Consider the following 16,478-nt stretch of genomic DNA (forward strand, 5'->3'; position numbering starts at 1 on the left):
CATGACAAAAAGCCTCTTCTGAATATTTACTCAGATATTTTTAGGTTTTGGAAACTGCTTTCTAATAACTGGGACAATGACTCTGAAAGGATGCACTGCTGTTGTCATTTTTCATTGTTTCGAGATGGCAAATAAAAGTCCAATCATCTTTATTATATTAGGAAGCAACAAAGGTTTCAGTGATGGAAACTCAGAACTTTGGAACTGGTAAAAATGAAAGTGTGAATGACCATTTAATCACACCACTGAATCCAGTGAGTACATGAATTCACCCATTTATTCACAAAAAGCAGTCAGAAAAACTGAATGTAGACAAACCTGTTGAAGAGACAGCAGACTTTGTCCTCTGTGGGCTGTTCAAATGGACTCAAGCTTACTTTCATTAGTTGCTACAGCAATTAACTGTTTAATAAAGCGTTCCCTGAAACAATGACTATCCAAGCATTGCTTGGCAGAGAAGCAACCCCACACATGAATGGTCTCAGGATGCTTCACTGTTGGCATGACACAGGAGTGATGGTCCGCTGATGTTTTTCCTGCAGAGAAATGGCTTCTTTGCTGCCCTTCTTGAAACCAGGCCATCATCCAAAAGTCTTCGCCTAACTGTGCATGGACATACAGTCACACCTGCCAGCTGCTATTCCTGAGCAAGTTCTGCACTGGTGGTGCTCCGATCCCTGCAGCTGAATCAACTTTAGAAGCGGACTTTGTTAAAATTAATATTTGTATAATTCTCAAGACTTTTGCACCACAGCTGTGCACTGAAAAGCCAGACTGAAATGCTGTGTTCTTTCTTTGTGTGAACTGAAACCTGAAATTCTTTCTCACTTATTCTGGACCTGCAGATTCACTCAGAAAGTCTGGATGGACATAAAGACCTTCACAGTTATAAATAAAAAGCTGAAATGTTCTCTGTCTTTGAACATATTATTGTGTTTTTATTTCGTTTTCCATTAATTTTACTCTTATTATGGCAAATTTTCACATTTACAAATCTAAATGTACCCACAGAATCATTTTCAGTATTTCTGAAGTGAATACTTTTATCTTACCTTATGTTTGTCTTTTATTTCTCCTTGTTTTGAGTCTTCATTCTGTATGTGCTGCTGTTTTCTTCCATCATCACTAAATGACTCCTTTGCTTGTTTGTATGTTGCTCTGAGTTTCATCAATAAAGCTAAAATGTTATATTTTACATATAAAAGTAGAACAAATCATTTCTCAGTATATGTCAATAAGATTCCTAAAATGATTATTAACTTTTATTTTCATTATTATTATTGCTTTATAGATATGTGTTACAAGACATGTGTTATGTGTATGCAAATGTGTGTGTGTTGTTTAAATAGCTTCATGTTAAGCCAACATCACTGAGGGTAAAGGATCTGACTGAACACAGAATTATTTTACATCTGACTTTAGTTTTTTATTGAATTCAACATGAAAACAGTCCAGTGTAGAAGGTCTGGTGCTGAAGGTGGTGTAGTGTGTTCAGTGGACTGCTGTGGTGCTGAAGGTTTCCTTACATGAAAATGGTTGTGTTATGCTGGTTCAGTGTGGTTTGGTTGACGTCCACTCTCGGGGCCCAGTTGTCGTCCTCATCTTGTCAGGAACAGGCCTTTCTTCTCTGTCATCAAGGAAATTCTGCATGGACCCTGGAGCACTGAGTCTTTGTAAAAAGAGAAATGAATAACAGTGATTATAATAACAATAATAAGATAAATACTATGGATATTGAATGATTAGATACGTGATACACCTGTCGCTTCATTTAGCTTTTCTCCCACGTGAACAGCAGCAGCTCAGATGGTGGCGTCAGACAAGTGTAGAGAACAACACACAATGGTTACTGAGATAAATTTGAATTGTTGAAGGGGTTCAGTTATATGTATAAGCAAGTGTAACATGAACTCTGTGGCTGCTTTACAGAATGTGTTTTTATATCATAGCCTGATCTAAGTCACTTTCTTTAGCAGTCAGAAGCTCACCTTGTTTCCCTCGTGATGTGAACAGCAGCAGCTCAGGTAGTACAGTAAGAAAAGGTCAGACAGGAAGGTTAGCAAGACAGTTGATCTTTGAATTACTGAATAAGTAATGACATTATATGGATAAACAGAAGTAGCATACAGTACACAACCCATCACTATCACTGTCTCTAAATGATACAGGAGCCTACTCACTTAATTTCTTACTTTTTTCCCATGTTCTGTGACGGTCAGCAGCTCAGATGGTAAAGTAAGAGAAGACAAAGATGAAAAAATGGTCAGTAATACAAACTTGAATTCTTCAATTCAATAATAATGATGTGGATGAACAGATGTGGTACACAGCACAACATCATGCATCGCTTTCTCTTTCTTTCACTCACCTTGTGGTTTGCAGTGACCAGCAGCAGCTCAGGTGGTGGAGTGAGAGCAGAGATAAAGATAAAAGATAAATAATGGTTAGTATAAACAGACATAAAATCTTTTTTAATTACACTGTGATATAACTACATAAATATAATTGTAAGAAGGAGTCTATTCACTTTTTCTTACTTTTTTCCCATGTTATGTGACGGTCAGCAGCTCAGATGGTAAAGTAAGAGAAGATAAAGAAAAAGAAAAAAAGGTTAGTAACACAAACATGAATTCTTCAATTCAATAATAATGATGAGGATGAACAGATGTGGTACACAGCACAGCACAACATCATGCATCGCTTTCTCTTTCTTTCACTCACCTTGTGGTTCGCAGTGACCAGCAGCAGCTCAGGTGGTGGAGTGAGAGCAGAGATAAAGATAAAAGATAAATAATGGTTAGTAAAAACAGACATAAAGTCTTTTTAAATCACACTGTGATATAACTAAATAAATACAACTGTAAGAATTCAAAGTTGGAGCATGCATTATGTAACAAATATCCACAACAACATAGATTACTTTCTCCTTTTAATATTGTAGGTTAATCTAAGTCTTTTATTTTTAAGTTAGAAGCTTGTACTCACTTTTTTTGTCCATATGAAATGAATGGCTGTTGGTGGGTTGGTTATCAGGACGACCTCGGCCTCTTAGCAGCAGCCTCCTCGTCGTCGCTGTCCTCCCTGGTCCTCTTCATGGAGGGAACAACGGTGTCGTCTTCCAGAGAGGCAGCACTGCTGCAGGAGTCTGTGGGGACAGGAAAAGAAGGCACAACAGCTTCTCCCACACAGTCAGTAAGTATTTCTATTAACTCATCTGTGGTGTATGACCAGTTACTCTCCGTGTCATCGTCGTCCTCATCGAAGGGAAGATCGCACTCAGGAGTCTCTTCCTGGTCCCAGGCGGTCAGCTGGTCAGGAACAGAATGAACATTAGCATCAAAAGAATCAGGAGAACTGGCAAAAGAAGGAGAGGAAGAAGAAAGGGGAGAATAGAGAGAAATAAGGGGGGGAGGAGATGAAGGAGAAGCAGGAGGGGGAGGAGAAGCAGGAGGGGAAGGAGGAGGAGATGAAGGAGAAGCAGGAGGGGGAGGAGAAGCAGGAGAGGGAGGAGGAGGAGATGAAGGAGAAGCAGGAGGGGAAGGAGGAGGGAGAGGAGAGGGAGGAGAAGCAGGAGGGGGAGAAAGGGGTGAAGGAGGAGCAGCAGGAAGAGGGGCATAAGGATTAAAATAAGCAGAAAGACCAGCAGCAGGCAAAGATGAAAGAAAAGCGTTAGGGTCAGCATGAAGAGGAACATAATAAACAGCAATAGGAACTGTCACACCCTGTTGTCCCGAGTCCATCCCATCGTTTGGTGACGGGACCTGCTGAGGTGGAGAAGCAGGATCAGGGTTCGCTGGCCAGAAGCACACATCTGAGGGGGAAACACACACGAGGCTTAAAGGCCGATCAGTAAATGTAACCATGTAACCTGCAGGCACACTGAATACTGCTGCAGCAGATGCATCACAGGCAACTTGCAGAAAAGTCTCCAACACACAAGCTGCTACTACCATCTTTACATGTAATATCAAATAAGGTGAAGTTCAGCCACTGTTATTTTGAACACGTGACAAGATGAGAGTCATGCGATTCAGCATTCACGCTACAATAAATGAATGAATGAATGAATGAAGTATCTGCAGGACGCTCATTGTAACCTCAGGACAAACCACTCTCCTCTTTTCTGCCTCTAAACTAAAACACCACATCACATTTGACTGAATTATGAAAACGATGAAACCAGCAACATGACAAGTAGGAGGAGCTGGGAGCTGTCAGAGCGGTGACTGAACATGATGGATTGTTGATTGTTCACAAAGGTTAAACACGTTTTATTGCAAAGGACTGACAACACATCCAGAGCAAGAGAGGACAAGAAACAACCCGTCTCTGTTCCGCATCTAGAGGAACAGGCCCCGGATGGGTTACACCTGCACGTGCTGACGTCCTGACCTCAGCTCCTAAAAGTTCCATCGTCTCCAAGGTGCAGAAGACAACGATATGTTTGGCATTATTCGAAAATTGGCCCAGTCGCCATCTTTTTTTCCCAATTCCTCGACGCAACATTTGGAAAATTTGATGGCCTCAAATCAAAATAACACTACTTTCAAACCACTACACCACTGTCAACACATTCCACACCTGTCCCGCCAAAATTTCACTTTACAGCCAAAACAAAAGCAAGAGTGTCTGTTTCCATCAACACGGACCAAATGTCCAGATTTACATTCAGCACGTTACATTCATTCAGTGCTAATTTTTCTGACAAACGTTTTTAAAGATCTCAGCAAGAAAAAAATGAACCAAATAACTTATGTATTAAAAGATGTCTTACATGGGCAGTAGATGATGCAGTAGTTGGCCAGCGGGTCCTCCTCGTCCCTGCGGGGTCCAGGAAAAGACATTTTATGGAGCAATAGTCCAATAAAATGGGTGTAATAAGTATAATAAATTGAAAATCCTCTGTTTCAACAACCGGATCTGCAGCAGCAGGTTTCCAGGTGAGCAGAATAATCCAAGGGTTCAGCTTCCAGCAGACGGGCTTTGCAGCGGGTCGGTTCGAATCCAAGTCCAATTGGAAATGATGAGGTTCGGTTCTTGCAGCTCTAATATATAACCTTTGTCCGCGTCACCAGTCCGTCTCCATGACTTCTAATGACTCACGTCCACGCGTGTGCGTGAGAACATGAGACACATGGTTTGCTGTAAATTAACTTCTGTCTGATCAGTAATGAGTCTCTTTCCTTACCTCTGCGTACTGTCACTAACTCCTGCGGCACCTGACTGCGTCCATTTTAATCGCGACTTGATTTTTAATTATTAATTAATTCATTCGCTCTCTGTGGTGAATTTACTGCATTTGGGTTTAATGTTTTAATGTTTAATCTTCAAAATCTCCCACGAATTTAAATTTTCTTTCTTTCTTTCTTTTAATTATTTGCGTTTGTTTCTGTAATGATTTCATTACCAAGATTCATTCAATCACCGTCACCGTCCCCATATGTGAACATTTAACTGATATGTCCTGTGTTGCTCTCTCACAGGATACTGTGATTTTATTTCTAACCAGGCCTGTTTGGTTAAGTTTGTTACGTTTTGTTAGAGCTCGGACATTCATCTATAAACAACATGTACATTTGTAATAAGTGTCTCATTCAAAAACGGTATTTCTTCAAAACTAGGTTAAAATTATTTTTTTGAAAATTAATAAGGAACAAAATAAGAAATTTGTCAACACATTCACTGTGCCACGTGCTAACACAGATACAGACTTTACTAGTGAACCTGTTACTGTGGATATCCATTCTGACTGTTAAAACGGCTTGCCATAACCGCTGAGGGGCCACCAGGGGGAGCCCGGCCTCTCTCCAGGCTGAAGAGTGTGGCTGTTGAAAGTGACCAATCACAGGAGATATCTGTTTCTGGTTTGGAGACTTAGACACTTACTGTATACTGTATATAGTGCTTCAGTGAGGCCAGTGAAAAATGCATTATTTTTTATTTTAGCCCATTGAGTTTTAAAGTGCACTACTTAAACATATTGTACAAGGAAACATCACCTGGCTCCTTCTTAACTGTGTAAACTATGCCCAACTGGGCTAACAACAAATTGTGCTACAAGGAAATGAAGGCTGAGGTCAAGGAAAGATGTGAGGTCGATTACACAAGGACTTAAGACAATAAGGAAAAGATAAGGGCTACGTGATTCATGCCACAGCGGATGTTATTGATGTGGGTTGTTTTAAATGTTGTTGCTGCAAGGTGCTATGGGACAGCATTATCTCCTTTCCTTCTGAAAAGGAAGATCCAGTGTACCCTGTGATTTAGGAGGTAGGAGAGGAAGCACTGAAGCACCCTTCCTTAGCATGTAGACAGTTCGACCAGTTCTTATTGTGGCTGCCACTTACATACTTCTGGGTCACTTCACTCACTTCAGAACCTTCCTGATTAAAAAAGACTGTTCATACACACACACACACACACACACACTCACACACACACACACACACACACATACACACACAGAGTAAAGTTTTCACAGTTTTCACAGTTCACAGTTTATACTGACAGTTTTAAAAATTGTCACACTCTGGCACACACATACACACACACTCACACACACACACACACTCACACACACACACACACACACACACATACACACACAGAGTAAAGTTTTCACAGTTTTCACAGTTCACAGTTTATACTGACAGTTTTAAAAATTGTCACACTCTGGCACTGACAGTGCTAACCACACTTATAACAGTAACAGTGCAATTACAGACACATTTCACTACAAGGCACTTTAATCACCTGGTGACACAAACACAAAGACAAAATACATGTTTAACTTCCTGGACGAGGCTCTGCTGCTGCAATCGACTGGCTGGTGACCCCGTCACATGCACTTTCAGATAAATAAAAACCCATCAGTGGTTCTGCTCATGAATTGTACTGGTGCCTTCGGGGACTCACTCAGTAAACCTCTGTGCTCTGCTAACAACAGGCCTACTTCTGTCCCTCACTGACTCACTGAAGCAGGTAGCTATGAACCTCTGACTCCTCTTTAATGCACAAACAGCAGAACAAAACTTACACTGTGAGAGACGATGAGCAAGTTTGTTGACTTTTAGTTGCAGTTACAGTGATCTAGGTGAATTGTTACCATAAACCTGTTTGTTGTTGAAAACTTTAATATTTGCAGGCTTTGTTGCACTGTACACATCACCTGTAATCCAGGATGATAGTGTCTGCTTCATGATTTCCATGTTCTTTCCACGCTGCCTTGTTTCTTTAAAGTTAAAAAAAAAAAAAAGGTACTTAATGGTTAATGTTGTTACACTAATACTGTGTATGGTTTTACTCTGGCTGACAAAATGTAACACACCAGAACAGTGTATGTAAGATTACTGATCATACAACGGCACATGTAACTACATACATTCTCTGCAATCAGCAACATTTGGAGCAGTATGCTGACTCAATAATGCTGATCACCATCAACAGCCTCTCTGCAGTCAATGATATCAACAATCACTTCAAAATACCACTTGTAAACAAAATGTGGCAAAAGGCAAATGATGGGCCAAACAAGCACAGCCAGGTAACAACTAATAATAATAAGAATCCTAACCAAAACTATATTTAATGACATTAAAATTCATGAAAGATAACATCAGATTAAGTCATGCCAGTTCTGTTTATATAGCATCGAATCATAAGACAAGTTATCTTAGGGCACTTTTCACATAGATCAGGTCCAGACCGTACTCAAATATTATTTGCGGAGACTCAACAATTCCCACCATGAACAAGCACTTCGCAGTGAAGATGGAAGATGTGTAAACTAGGTCATATAGTTTACCTGCAGCATATCTGCATTTGTTTTTTATAAGTGTAAACACTTGTTGATTCTCTACAGAAACCCAGTGTGAAAGAGTTTAGTCTAATGATAACTAGCTATCCCAAGTAGGATGTGTACAGTATGTTTGGCCAGAGTACTTTAATAAAGCTGAAAAAGTTGATTGAGATTGATAAAGCTCATTTTCATCAGCAGCAGAGCAAGTGACTGAAAAATAAGAGGTGACAAGGAAAGCTATTGGTCAAGTGTAACTCCTAATACGTTGATTGGATTAATTTGATCAAGCTTGGCGTTTTGCATAAAGAGGCAGTGCTGGAGACTCTACAGAACAGAAAATCATGTTTTTTTAAGTGAACCAATCATTCACAACTTGCAATTCAACTCTTAATGTACTGGCTAAATCACGATTATGATAAGCTGAGCATACCGCTGGGTCGTCTCTACACACATGTAAAGAAGATTTCTTTAAAACCAGGAGGAAATCATTTGTTAATGCACACATTTGACCTCTTTGGCCCAGGATGCGTTTGGTTTGTGCTCTGGGTCTCTTTCTGACCCTGCTGCAGCTGTCTGCCTCTCTGCGGCTGGGAGCCTTCAACATCAAGACATTTGGAAACAAGAAAGCCTCCAACACCACTCTGATGGACATCATCAGCACGGTCTGAAACGCCACACTATTGTATTTTGCATCCAGTATTCATTTTTTTCTAAGTCACTATAATAACTACAATAGTTCAGCCTACATATGAGCTTTCCACTGTAAAAAGTTGGTAAGTATAGGTATGCCATTAGATTTAGTCAGAATGGAGTATGGTTCAGAAGAGTTTGGAGGTTAAAAGGGCTCTCCAGCAATTTTAGGATTCATCATTCATAAAGTTAAAAAGGTTTGGAGATGTTTAATATTAGTCACGTCAATATGGGTCAAGCTTCGAACTCTGGTTCCTACATTTCCCAAAATGCAACCAATAGCATCTTTTCTTTAGTCCCTCCTTGACTGGTAATGGACCACTAGTTTTCAAATTTCCTCAGACTTTACAAAGGTCTGTTAGTGGAGTGTCACTGTTACTGAGCAAATGATGGAACTACACTGGAAAAGCACAGGGTATGCTGGTTCATAATGTAATACAAAAAGACTGAGCCACAAGAACTTTCATCAGATATGTGATGTTTTGTGTTTTATGGCTGTGTTACAGATTGTCCGCCGATATGACATCATTCTGATCCAGGAAGTCAGAGACAAACATCTGTCAGCAACCAAAAAACTCATGGAGCATGTCAACAAGTTAGACACACCTCATAAAAAGCATATTCACACATACAGATTATTACATGCAGGCATAAGGGCAAAAATATGGTGACATTTTGCAAACATTTTTGTTAAAGGCTCATAAACACAGCATGATATAATAATAATATATCCTTATCAATATATGTCTCTGTGTGTATTTTCCCAGAGGTTCTCCACAGTTCAGATACATCGTAAGCGAGCCTCTGGGTCCGAGCACCTATAAGGAGAGATATCTCTTCCTCTACAGGTACACAAAGAGGTAAGAGCAAAGCCATTACAACTGTAACATTGTCTTTTGTAGAAATCCTCTATGGAGATCCCACAAGAGTGAACGAAAACAGAAACATTCAGCTTTAAAGCTGTATTTTATTCCACAGTGTCTCTGTCTCTGTTCTTATTGTGAACACTAGAGGATCCTACAATTATGTAAAAGTAGCCAGTGATAAATTCTCAGCCACCGAAAAACAGATGTGATTAAGAGCTGTCTTTGTTTTCCAGGAACCACACAGTGTCTGTGGTTAGAAACTACACCTACAACAATAGTGGGAAAAAGTTCAGGAGAGAGCCTTTTGTTGTCATGTTCTCCTCCAACTACACCGGTAAGCTCTGGATGAGTGTGCAACATGCAGAGTATCACACTTACACTTTCAGACACCAGTGAAATAGATTTTTCTCATGTATCAGGTGATCAGACTTGTGTAAGATGAGATTCAGAGGTCACCAGCACCATTTTAAAGACCAATATAACTCACTTCAGTTTAATTCTACTCACACACCAGTGGAGGAATAACATCTCAGATTCTTTACCTAAGTAAAAGCTCCAATACAAAAATGTAAAAATACTCTAGTGTCATTTCACTGATTTGTTCCTGCCATACCCAATACTCATGTGTTGCTCCTCCTTCAAGCCTCCCTCTCTCCACTCACTCCTCCCTCCTTCCTGTTTCGTAGCTGTAAAGAACTTCGTTCTGATCCCACAGCACACCACTCCAGACCGTGTGAAGACAGTGCAGGAAATCGATGCTCTCTATGATGTGGTGGCTGATATCCACACTCGTTGGAACACCAGTGTGAATACTCTGCTCACGTCTACAGATACCCACACACAAAATTAAAAAATGATTATTTAGTTGAAATGTGTAAAAAAAAAAAAAAAAACGTGCAAAGGACAAATTTGTTAAAATATGAACTGAGGTAGATCACACTCTCCCTGCAGGACATCGTTCTGCTGGGTGACTTCAACGCAGGCTGCAGTTATGTGTCAAACTCTGACTGGAAGAAGATCCGCCTCTTCACAGATGATAGATTCCACTGGCTGATCCCCAATGAGGCTGACACCACAGTGGGACCCAAGAAGTGCCCTTATGACAGGTACACACACACACACACACACACACACTTAATCACACCTCTTAATCACACCTCTTATTCTGCATTTGCAGGATTGTGGTCACCACTGACATGCTGAAGGGAGTAGTGCACAACAGTGCTGAAGTTTACAACTACATGTTGAACCTGGGTCTCGACCAGAAACTGGTAACAAAAATAACTCTAGCTTTTATTTTCCTTTATTATGCAATTCACTTCAGTTGCAAGGTACAAAAAGGCTCAATAGCTGAATATTATACAGCAGTAACGTCACCATGCACTGACCACACCATCATAGGTAAAGGTGAGACTGACTGAACAAGAAGTGAAACACTGCTCATCACCTTGGTGTTGAGTTAATCTTTGAAGAAACTGTTCTTGTTCAACATTTTGGGAAAATGCACAAATTACTGTAAACATGAGGCTGCTGCTTGTTAGCTTAGCTTAGCATCTGGAAATGTGGAGAAACAGCTAGGCCTGGTTCTGTCCTATCTCTATAGGTCACTAACAAGTTTAATCTATCCAAGAACCGAAGTGTAAAACAACAATCAGCCATTGTGATGAGGGTTATGTGCTGGACTAGTTCTTACCTGTGAATGGTTGCCAAGCAACTGGCAAAGACACAGGAAAGTTACTGGTCCTGTCTAAGAAAAAAAGTAGCCCTCACTAAATGGAAACTTAGTAACACAATAAGGAGCTTCCTGATTAAAAATGACTGTTCATCTGCAGCCAGTGTGTTTTCTGTCTCACTCAGGCATTGGCTGTCAGTGACCATTTCCCTGTGGAGGTGGAGCTGATTGAATGGACTCATGCTGCCTGAACCATCCACTCCACAGGTCTCCAGGCTGAATCTACAAGATGTTAATTCAGTGTTGGAATTATTTCCAACCACAAAGCCAAGAATTAAAAGACCAAAATAAACAAATCTGCCAAACTATGTCATTGCAAACTGGTTTCTTGAAACAGACACGAGAAAAAAAAGTTGATTCTCTTATTGAAGCTGATAAAAGGTGAGGTACATGACAAAAAAGCTTCTTCTGAACATTTACTCAGATCATTTTAAGTTCTGGAAACTGCTTTCTAATGAAGAAACATGCATTTATTCAGAGTAACTGGGACAATGACTCTGAAAGGACACACTGCTGTTGTCATTTTTCATTGTTTCAAGATGGCAAATAAAAGTCTAGTCATCATTATTATATTAGGAAGCAACAAAAGTTTCAGTGTTGGAAGCTCACAACCTTGGAACATGAAACTAAGCTATATGGATATTAGTTATCCGTCTCCTTTGGCTCCCAGCTAATAGTACTGTTGTTTTCCAGTATGTGGATGTTTTAAGTCCCATGAGATAAAATACTGCTAAAAATGAAAGTGTGAATGACCATTTAATCACACCACTGAATCCAGTGATTACATGAATTCACCCATTTATTCACAAAAAGCAGTCAGAAAAATTGAATGTAAATGACAAATGACAAACCTGTTAAAGAGACAACACAGACTTTAACCCTCTGTGGGCTGTTCAAATGCACCCAAGCTTACTTTCATTAGTTGCTATATGGCTCTTGAAGGTACAGTAAGGTGAGGCACTTTAAATAGTGAAGACCTGTCTGTTATAGTAATTAACTGTTTAATAAACTGTTCCCCCGAAACAATGACTATCCAAGCGTTGCTGATCAACTATAGCTATGCACAGCAGGCCTGTCAGTCTTTGGATTTCTCCATGATGAAGCTACGTGAATGGAGCTGCAGTGAGAGGGACACCTAGCATCAATTTCTTGATGTTACTTTTTTTAACTAGATTTTTAACTAGTCTATTAAGTTAGATAGAAAAATACTATGTGTCACTGAATCATCAGCATCAATCCTGTGAACGTCTCCCTGGAGTCAGCTGGGCTGTCAGAGGATCACAAGGAGTCAGGGTACATGGCTCTTTAGCTGGTTGAACACTGTTAATGAAGATGAGCTGCTGAGAGCTGTATCTGAGGATCTAAGCAAAACTGATGCCAATGAAAACATGACAGGTAGATGAGTTTTCAACTAGTGTTACAAAGTGTGTGTGTGTGTGTTTATATGCTGGCCTCTCTCCTCTAGCCCTTTCTCTTTTTAAGCATCTCCAAATACATGCGGAGCGACTTCTGAATGGAGTCTTTGGTGATGAAACTGACAAAGTTCTGGATGTCGGCCTCTCTGTTGGACGTTAGCTTGTCGATGATTGGCTTCCTCATCATGGACTTTGTGATCTGCCTGGCGTGGTCTGTGAAGTGAACAGTTCAGTTAGTTCACTGACTCCACTGGCCTTTGAATGGACTCTGGATGGTTCTCCGTGCCATGACTCACTAGAATAATTACTACTCCAGGGAAGTTTGACCCATTTTAACCATTAGGCCGACGAGTGCTATGTAACGTGTCATGTACCTGGGATAGCCAACCACTTGGTCATGGTCTGTGTGGCTGTGGTGAGGACCTGGTCTTCAGGTACCAGCTGGTCCACCAGTCCTATCTTGAGGGCCTCTGCCGGGCTGTAGAGCAGTCCCAACTCCAGGGCTATCTCTGTGGTTCGGTGGCCCACTGTGTTTGTCATGGTGTCCTTGAACCTGCAGATGGCAGCAGTAAGTGTTAACTACAGTGACACAACAGTGCAACAGGCATGAGCAAAAACACTGGAACTGTTTTTCTGTACACACTCATGCCATCACCATCACCATCACCATTATCATTATCATCACCATCATCATCATCATCATGTGTAATTCCTTACCAAAAAGGTGCTACAATGCCCAGCTGTGTCTCGTTAAGGCCAATGCTGTAACGAGGGTTGTCTGCCATTATCCTGTAGTCACACGTCAGAGACATCAGACAGCCCCCTGCTGGACTGGAACCCTGTGGACAAAGTGACACGGTATGCTAAGAGGCCATCTGCAAGACCCTTCATTTTCTGCCTTTAGTACAGTAGTCTTTGGTGTCAAGTGTTTATCGGTGTAGTGTTTCTGCAGGTGGGTTATGTTTTATACGTACATTGATTGCAGCGATGGTGACCATGTTGGAGCTGTACATTTTCAGCCACATCTCTTGGACAGCTCTCCAGAACTCTCCACAGCGCTCTGGACTCTTCCCGTACATCTCCATGATGTCCAGCCCAGCAGAGAACACTTTGGGCTGGCTCTGGATTGAAGCAACACACAGACACACACACACAAAATAAAGTTTTCACAGTTCACAGTTTGTACTGCCAGTTAACTGTAAACAGTATTTCCTGCAGTGCAATTACAGACACATTTACCACTAGGTGGTTTCTGCACTTTAACCACCTGGTAACACAAACACAAAGCCAAAATGCATGTTTAACTTCCTGGACGAGGCTCTGCTGCTGCAAGGTTATACTGTACCGAGGTGATGATGAGGCCCCGGCAGCTCTTATCCATCTCCAGCTTCTCCACGCTGATGCAGAACTCTGTGAGGAAATCTAAACTGAGGCTGTTGACAGGAGGACTCTGCATGTGCATCACGGCCACACCTACAGAGAGAGACGCAGAGGCTGATTTATTAACTGAATCCTCTGATGGATCAGAAGCTACACACAACCAATCGATTGATTGGGCTTCTGTGAGATTTCACCCAGACTGGTCTGATCTTCAAGCTGCTTGTTTTATGTATTTTTTTTTTCCAGTTTCAGATTATTTACCACTTTAAAAGCCCACCAGTAATCAGAGCACACAAAACTTTAAAAGCAGATTTAAATCCCTGCTGAAGGTTTCATGCGGGGAAAGGTGGTTTAAAGTAAGAAAGAGAGAGGGCGACAGACAGATAACAGGAAGAGGGAGAGAGTGAGGGTGGATGAAGGCAGCAGTCTTTACCTGAGCTTTGGTCAACATCCACTTTGATCTTAGGTGAGGTGGAGTTGTTCCTCTGCTGAGAGACAAGGACAGGAGACACACACACTCTGCCATGACTGCTGCAGGACGACCACTGGGAGAGAAGACCTGCATGGACGGACAGACAAAGACAGACACGGAGACACACACAGTCAGCGGTCAGTGACTGTGAAGAAGTCTGTTAAACAGCAGGACATATCTACTCCTCATCACACTTCATTACCAAGTATTCTGCTGATTATTTTCCTGATTAACTGACTGATTGAATGATAAAATGTGATAAAATAGTTAACAGTTTTTCCAGAATCAAAGGTTATGTATTCAGGCTGTTTTTTTCTGATCAACAGCACAAAATGAATGTGAGATAACTTGTGAGTCTGGAGCTGACTAAAATCAAGTGTATATGCATCTGCTTACACATTATACACACATTAAATAACGTTTAAAACGTTTATTTATATGCAAATATCAATTAAAAAAATAGTCATCTCCAATTTAACACATCAGAGGCTCGTCTGAACTTTTCCTCTACACGTTCATTTTTCTTAATATCAAACCACCTATAACCCGACAGGATATGGTGTGATAATAAACCGTAGGTGCACACGCTGAAATAAACATGCAAGGTCTCTGTGGGACCCTCGGAGTCCAGCAGAGTCCCGTACGTGACCTTTGATCCAGTTTCTGTGTTAGCTAACAGAGCTAACGCTGCTAATGACCGCAGGTGAGCTGGCGGTTGTTATACTGAAGAAATTCAGTCCCAGCGGTTGTCAGAGGTCGGTGCATGCCGTCAAACTGCCTGTCTACAATGTGCCTACACTTAAAGACATACCTGATAAACCGCACTTGTTTCTTAATGCAGCTCTCAAAGCCATTTTGTCCTGCTCAGACCATGGATGGAGACAGATAAATGGTACTTCCGCTAAGAGAAAAAAACTGGGCCACTTCTTCTTCTTCTGCTTTTGACGGCAGCTCGCATCCTAAATGCTGCGCTACTGCCATCTTCTGGAGTTATTTACCTCCTCCAGATATCTCTCATCAGGAAGCTGACCAAGCTTCTTCTGCCTTGTGCCCTGTCATCACACTCCATCATACCCTTCACTCTTTAGCCTTAATATTTTCATTTATTCCATCTTGTCTTTTTGTTCTGCTACAAATTTCCTGCAGTTAACAAGTACATGCTCCACAAAACTGGACCACAGATACTTTCATGAACATCAACTTCTTCTTCATCTTCTTTTTGACAACCGAGCATCCAATTTGCATGGATGAGCTAATGTCACATTGTGGTGTAACTGCTGCTTTTATCATCTCACGACCCCTCAGATCAATCAGATGACCCGTTAAATGGACCGCCCTGCAGGTTGGGAGCCACTGGAGAGAGGAAGAGAGAGAGAGGGTGGGAGAGAGAGAGAGAGAGAGAGAGAGAGAGAGAGAGAGAGAGAGAGAGAGAGAGAGAGAGAGAGAGAGAGATCATACTGTAGGTGTGTAAGTCAAAGCACAAGTGTGTGTCGGCCAACAGAGAGGTACACCAGGCACTGAAGCTCAGTGAGTATATTATTTTACTTTGAGTTAAAGCAAACATGTTCAGTGAGAGTGTGAATGTGTGTGCGTATTTTTTTTTTTGTTGTTGTTAACATTAACCTAATGTCTCAGGTGTTGATGTTTTTGTGGATGCAAGAAATGATAAGTTGACTTTGAAATATTCATTTTCAGTGGCACTGATGGTGACAGTGATAAAAATAATAAAAACATTTAGGAAGGTTTAATTAAACCTTCAGTAGATGGACATTAACTGTGTTGATACTGAATACGTGTGCCCTCATTGGTGTACAGCAGTTTTATCAGTACTAATGGATATGTATTTGAAACTAGGCTGGACAGACATAAACAGTGGCATATAGTGCTGATTTTAATGCTGAGTTTAACTGTTTGCATGTCACTGATTGTGGGTTCATACATATATGTAGAATTTACTGTATAAAACGTGTATTTTTCTGTGGGATTTCTTGTAGAATATGTTCCTTTGTGTTTTTTTTGTCCTGATTAGACAGCACGTTTCCACCCTGACCGTCCCCGTCAGTGTAAGCTGTGATTGAGCGCCATAGGAAATCCATCAGTGTGCGTCACCTCTGCGCCCTGTAAC

At 41.0% G+C, this 16,478-nt stretch overlaps 2 protein-coding genes across 3 annotated transcripts; one reads left to right on the top strand and one right to left on the bottom strand.

Moving 5' to 3' along the window:
• Positions 1 to 209: 209 nt before the first annotated feature.
• eci1 (enoyl-CoA delta isomerase 1) lies at positions 210 to 15,267 on the bottom strand. Of its 2 annotated transcripts, XR_005896346.1 has the most exons (8): positions 15,165 to 15,267; positions 14,315 to 14,440; positions 13,847 to 13,974; positions 13,476 to 13,622; positions 13,219 to 13,340; positions 12,876 to 13,054; positions 11,938 to 12,714; positions 210 to 318 (listed from the first exon to the last, which is right to left on the bottom strand). XR_005896346.1 is itself a non-coding variant. In XM_041062823.1 (7 exons), exons 1-7 carry the CDS (start codon positions 15,205 to 15,207, stop codon positions 12,548 to 12,550), a joined length of 912 nt encoding a protein of 303 aa, XP_040918757.1. In that variant the 5' UTR covers positions 15,208 to 15,267; the 3' UTR covers positions 11,913 to 12,547. The 2 variants fall into 2 exon arrangements, 1 of the variants encoding a protein (XP_040918757.1); XM_041062823.1 differs by lacking the exon at positions 210 to 318 and having other exon boundaries at positions 11,913 to 12,714.
• LOC121198576 (deoxyribonuclease-1-like) lies at positions 6,837 to 11,716 on the top strand. Its single transcript, XM_041062824.1, has 9 exons — positions 6,837 to 6,981; positions 8,322 to 8,460; positions 8,995 to 9,083; positions 9,256 to 9,336; positions 9,588 to 9,688; positions 10,041 to 10,159; positions 10,306 to 10,460; positions 10,532 to 10,625; positions 11,212 to 11,716. The coding sequence occupies exons 2-9, from the start codon at positions 8,323 to 8,325 to the stop codon at positions 11,275 to 11,277; spliced, it is 843 nt and encodes a 280-aa protein (XP_040918758.1). The 5' UTR covers positions 6,837 to 6,981; position 8,322; the 3' UTR covers positions 11,278 to 11,716.
• Positions 15,268 to 16,478: the final 1,211 nt, after the last annotated feature.

This window comes from Toxotes jaculatrix, chromosome 18 (genome assembly GCF_017976425.1).
Source record: "Toxotes jaculatrix isolate fToxJac2 chromosome 18, fToxJac2.pri, whole genome shotgun sequence".
Classification (NCBI taxonomy): Eukaryota; Metazoa; Chordata; class Actinopteri; family Toxotidae; genus Toxotes; species Toxotes jaculatrix.